At 51.9% G+C, this 4,196-nt stretch overlaps 2 protein-coding genes across 2 annotated transcripts; one reads left to right on the top strand and one right to left on the bottom strand.

Annotated features, from left to right (window-relative positions):
• Positions 1 to 400: 400 nt before the first annotated feature.
• PHACADRAFT_251447 (uncharacterized protein) lies at positions 401 to 1,722 on the bottom strand. Its single transcript, XM_007392958.1, has 7 exons — positions 1,689 to 1,722; positions 1,611 to 1,636; positions 1,319 to 1,550; positions 950 to 1,267; positions 791 to 885; positions 467 to 738; positions 401 to 419 (listed from the first exon to the last, which is right to left on the bottom strand). The coding sequence occupies exons 4-6, from the start codon at positions 1,076 to 1,078 to the stop codon at positions 708 to 710; spliced, it is 255 nt and encodes an 84-aa protein (XP_007393020.1). The 5' UTR covers positions 1,079 to 1,267; positions 1,319 to 1,550; positions 1,611 to 1,636; positions 1,689 to 1,722; the 3' UTR covers positions 401 to 419; positions 467 to 707.
• A 5-nt stretch (positions 1,723 to 1,727) lies between these two features.
• PHACADRAFT_251445 (uncharacterized protein) lies at positions 1,728 to 3,211 on the top strand. Its single transcript, XM_007392957.1, has 9 exons — positions 1,728 to 1,849; positions 1,981 to 2,044; positions 2,102 to 2,205; positions 2,260 to 2,362; positions 2,475 to 2,615; positions 2,665 to 2,680; positions 2,735 to 2,777; positions 2,826 to 2,873; positions 2,928 to 3,211. Exons 1-9 carry the CDS (start codon positions 1,832 to 1,834, stop codon positions 3,141 to 3,143), a joined length of 753 nt encoding a protein of 250 aa, XP_007393019.1. The 5' UTR covers positions 1,728 to 1,831; the 3' UTR covers positions 3,144 to 3,211.
• Positions 3,212 to 4,196: the final 985 nt, after the last annotated feature.

The following is a 4,196-nucleotide window of genomic DNA, read 5'->3' as shown; positions in this document are numbered from 1 at the left end:
TCCGCACGCGACAAGGTGCTCACGCGAGCGCGTCATGCTTGGCATCTCGTCCATTATGACAGGTGTGTCCCCGCCCAGGCTTGCTTCAAGATCTTTCTGGAGGCTGAACTTGCGGTCTGTCCAGGTGCCATCATAGTAAACGGACTCGACAAGCGACGCATCGCGGAGACTGCTGCCAGGCCAGCATGAATGGTCTTGGCTCAGAAAAACATCTTCACGCTTTATCTGCAAGGACATTACTAAAAGGACACTCGATAGTATAATTTGTATTTGCACCGTCCCTGCTCACCTCGGCCCCTTTCCTAGTATTGAGACGCCAGCTGCAATCTTCTCCCGCGAAATGTTCACTTCCTGATATTAATATATGAAACTCAACCCAATCCGATTACACGTCGGAACGGGACCCGAGAGCTTTTTCTGTAAGTTCTCCGCCACTGCCTTGCATCCCGAGTTCTGAATACAGTAGTCGGCCTCCCTCGGTGGTGCGGATACGCTCCTGTGGTGCCTGCATCCCTGCACAGCATCATTTTGGCAATCATGAAGGCACTGAACCCTTGTGTTACGGGTACGATTTACAACTAGACCAGAGTTTCGGCCAAGTGCGAGCTTCCATTTGTCACACTCTCGCCGTTCCTTGTCGTACTGTCGAGCACGGGCCATTCTTGCCTGGAGATCCCCTGACGCACAGCTACAAAAAATGCCGAGTGTCAGGCACCAACAGCCTTACATCGCGCCACAGTCCGGTCTTTTCGCCTCAATCGTGATGTCAATCTAATACCCGGCGTTGCAGTCGGCAAAGCCAAGTAATCTACTGGCTACCAGCGTGGAGCCTCTAGTTCGCTCGTAGGTTGCACAGTGCATTGGGCCGTTGTGAGCTAAATACGTGTATGTCCTTGGTTACTTTCTAGACGTCATAGACCGGTAGCTCACTCTCAGGCACGATTCGTAGCTCAGTGCACATACCGTAAGCGTGCAGCGCCACGATGTAAGTGGCATAAAGACATGCCAGCACAGCTAAAACCTCTCCCCCGCCAAGCCCGACCTCTTCTTGTGACCTGCAGCCCACAGAAAGGGTCATTGGGACGCAGAGCCCCATAAAAGGGTTGTCATGACCTGCCCTCGTCCGGGTATGCACCAACCGTACTCACAAGCCATATGGCTATCGCCGTCACGGGCAGGTACGCAGGACGATTCCGCCCAATGAGGAACAAGGCGGTCCTGCACGATCACCCCGAACCTGGATTTCCAGAAACTCCCACGCAAAGCTGTGCGCCGCTGTCCAATGGGACGTTGTCCATCATCTCAATTCTCCCGACAGCTTGCCGCAGTAGTGCATCGAATCTTGGAGTAACACTCTGTATGGACACCAAGGGTAGATAGGGTCGGCGATCTGGCTCGAGGCCTGTTCCCTTCGTGAGGCGCCAGAGGGGAAGCCTTTATTCTTCAGTTCATATAACATATCGTTCTCCCGGCAGACTCTGGACCACCCAAAACACTACGATGATGCCTATCGAGGTAAACGCGTCGCTCATCGGGTCCCAGACGATCAGGTAAGGCATCACTAGCGTCTCGGAGATGCCTCCTGATGCTCAACGCTCCGGTCTCCCCAGCACGTATGTGCTCATCGCAGTTACCGGTTTGTGCTAGAACATCTGATCCGTGTGTACTTCACTTATGGCTCCTACCAGCACTTGTCATATACGATTACATCATCACTCTTCCTCAAGAGGTGGTCAAGATATGGAGGCGGCCCATCACTCCGTGGTCCTGTCTATTATTGACAGCTCGATGGTCTCTGCTTTGTCAAGCTGCAGGATATTTCTCTCAGATTATGCGAACATCGCCTGAGGTGAGCAATGGTCGAGCCTTCCCGGGTTTTGCATGTAGCCTCACTGCCTCATCCGTTCGCCGCGCTTCCAATTAGAGGTAAGGTTTCTCACGCGGAAGATTGGCATGTGTACCGCTTACGAGCTTTTGAACAGCTGTGACCTGGCCTTCTGGGTGTCTTCGATCGCTCAGCTGGTCAGCTGGGCGCAGGTTGATGGTGCGATTCGCGAATGTACCCATGTCGCCACGTCCACATCTGACTTGAGATATCTAGTTCTTATCACCCGAAGAGTGTTCGTGCTGTGCCCTCACAGGTACAAGCGAGCGACAACGATAGTTTGCTTCATCTTGGGCTTCGTCCCAGTCGGAAGCAACATTGTAGGTTGCCCACTACATTGACGTACTCGCCTACAGAATACTAATGCCTCTCAGCTCGCAGTAGGAGGATATCGTCGCGACTACCTGCCACATGTGCCAGGCTGTGTCAAGACGTGGATCCAGTCGGCGGCGCATTTTCAGCGGAATTATACCATGTGGGTATCACGTTCATTCCCAAGTGGACACTCGGTACTGACCGGCCGGTCCACGACAGATGTGGGTAGTGTACTGCGATAGTAGAGCCATGGATGATTCTGACGGACTATCAGCCGCTTACATCACCTGCTTTACTCTGCTTTGTCGAGACATTATCGTCTTGGCATTAACCTGGTCCATCACTTTTGGATTGTGCCGAACGGCGAGGCGAATCGGGGTCGCTTTCCCCACGGCTAAGTACCTCCTTTACAACGGTATGTCACACTTCATACGTTGAATATGTATGATACTAATAACACGCAGGTGTGGTCTACTTCGTGTATGTGACAAAGCTGTGGCTTTATGCCTAGCTAACATTCTTTCACCGCCACAGGATTATACTAGCCCTCGATGTGTCACAGATGGCCATTTTTAAGGTGCAGTGTATTACGTTGACAGCGTGTGCCTGTGCTCATCCTCTTCAGGGTACTATCATGACAGGAGAGATTCTCGATCCTCTCTTGGCCTCTGTGGTAAAGTATCATTTATATACTTGTACCCCGCTTACGCTGATGAACACCAAATAGCCACTCATCCTCACAGTTCGCTTCACGATGAACATCGGCAAAATCGAGACCGTCGAGAGCGAATGGCTCGCAACGTGGGATTCCGCATCTGGGCCTATTGTCTTCAACAACGTCGTTTATGCCATCTCAAAAGAGGGTAGTTATGCTGGCGCGTCCGGGGAAAGTGACCAAACGAGTAGGACAACCAGTTCCGCGCGGTCGGTGGAGAGTGTCTGACCTGGTGCGGCCTCATCCTAGGTACACGTCCTGTTTCCGAGTCCGTTAAGAGTATCCCTGTAAAGTAGTAATATCACTACAACAAATATGGGGAGAGCGACTCTATCTATGTGCCTTCAGGCATTCTGTGGATATTGTCGTGTAGTACATGCCAGCGTCCAGTTAGCATGTTAGCAATATACTTACATGAGTCGGATCTAGTAGTAAGTATAATTTCAAATACCTTACCGTCGGCACTTGTTTCCCTGCTCAATCTTTACAGATATATATGAACGAGAATTTAAAAAAATCTAGGAGACCGCCGATCCCACCGTCCCCGTCTGCGTCGAGCAGTACTTGTGACACGCGTAATACGTATCGTCACGCCCCTCGGCACGTGCTAATCGTCACGAACTGGAATCCGGCTGCCAGCTGGGCCTCCGGGTCGGACTCAGCTAGTTGTTTCGGGCACGCTCGCAAGCAACACGACAACCCAAGTAACCCGCCACACTGAGGCTCACTGCAAGACAGTATTCAGAAGCCTTGGCTTTGTTGTCATGCTTGCTCAGATATGTCTTTGGCCTTAGTTGGTCGCCCTGGCCGTGGTACTTTTGGGATTATGCACAAGCCGAGTTTGTATGCATAATAATACGGGTATGAAGCCGCACGATATGGTTTATGTATGTACAGGAGATTGCTAAGTGCCGCGTAGCAAAGCTGTCACCAGATCCGCCACGGCGTTGTTTGGTCGGCAGCTGCATCATACTAGACAGACTTACTCCCCCTATATGAGCTCAGAAGACAACCGCGTCTCCTCCGCCGCATGCCACCCCAAATCATCATACATGTCCTCGCTCTCCTCAGCATGTAAGAACTCGCCCATGTTGCCCACCAGACTTGGCGGTATTCGGAAGTTCGGTGCCGAGAACTGAGACGCGTCATAACCCGACGTCGACTCCGCGGCGTTGCCGTCGCTCTGGTGCACCGCGTGGCGCAGGTTCAGGATAAAGCGTGAGATTAGGAGTGGCGGCTGTACATGACGGAGTATGTATCAATCATGTTTGATGAGACAAA

The sequence above is a fragment of the Phanerochaete carnosa genome (genome assembly GCF_000300595.1).
Source record: "Phanerochaete carnosa HHB-10118-sp unplaced genomic scaffold PHACAscaffold_3, whole genome shotgun sequence".
Classification (NCBI taxonomy): domain Eukaryota; kingdom Fungi; phylum Basidiomycota; class Agaricomycetes; order Polyporales; family Phanerochaetaceae; genus Phanerochaete; species Phanerochaete carnosa.
The sequence above is the reverse complement of the archived record's forward strand: the minus strand, read 5'-3'. Positions and strand labels throughout refer to the sequence as shown.

What these genes read in the sequence shown, in the direction of transcription:
- PHACADRAFT_251445 (XM_007392957.1), top strand. An exon ending in TCAGCGGAATTATACCATGT is followed by an intron (nt 2,363 to 2,474) that starts GGGTATCACGTT and finishes ACGGACTATCAG; the next exon opens with CCGCTTACATCACCTGCTTT. An exon ending in ATCCTCTCTTGGCCTCTGTG is followed by an intron (nt 2,874 to 2,927) that starts GTAAAGTATCAT and finishes AACACCAAATAG; the next exon opens with CCACTCATCCTCACAGTTCG.
- PHACADRAFT_251447 (XM_007392958.1), bottom strand. Translation starts at nt 1,078, where the DNA reads ATGACCCTTTCTGTGGGCTGCAGGTCACAAGAAGAGGTCGGGCTTGGC. An exon ending in CTTACGGTATGTGCACTGAG is followed by an intron (nt 886 to 949) that starts CTACGAATCGTG and finishes CCAAGGACATAC; the next exon opens with ACGTATTTAGCTCACAACGG. An exon ending in AGATTACTTGGCTTTGCCGA is followed by an intron (nt 739 to 790) that starts CTGCAACGCCGG and finishes AAAAGACCGGAC; the next exon opens with TGTGGCGCGATGTAAGGCTG.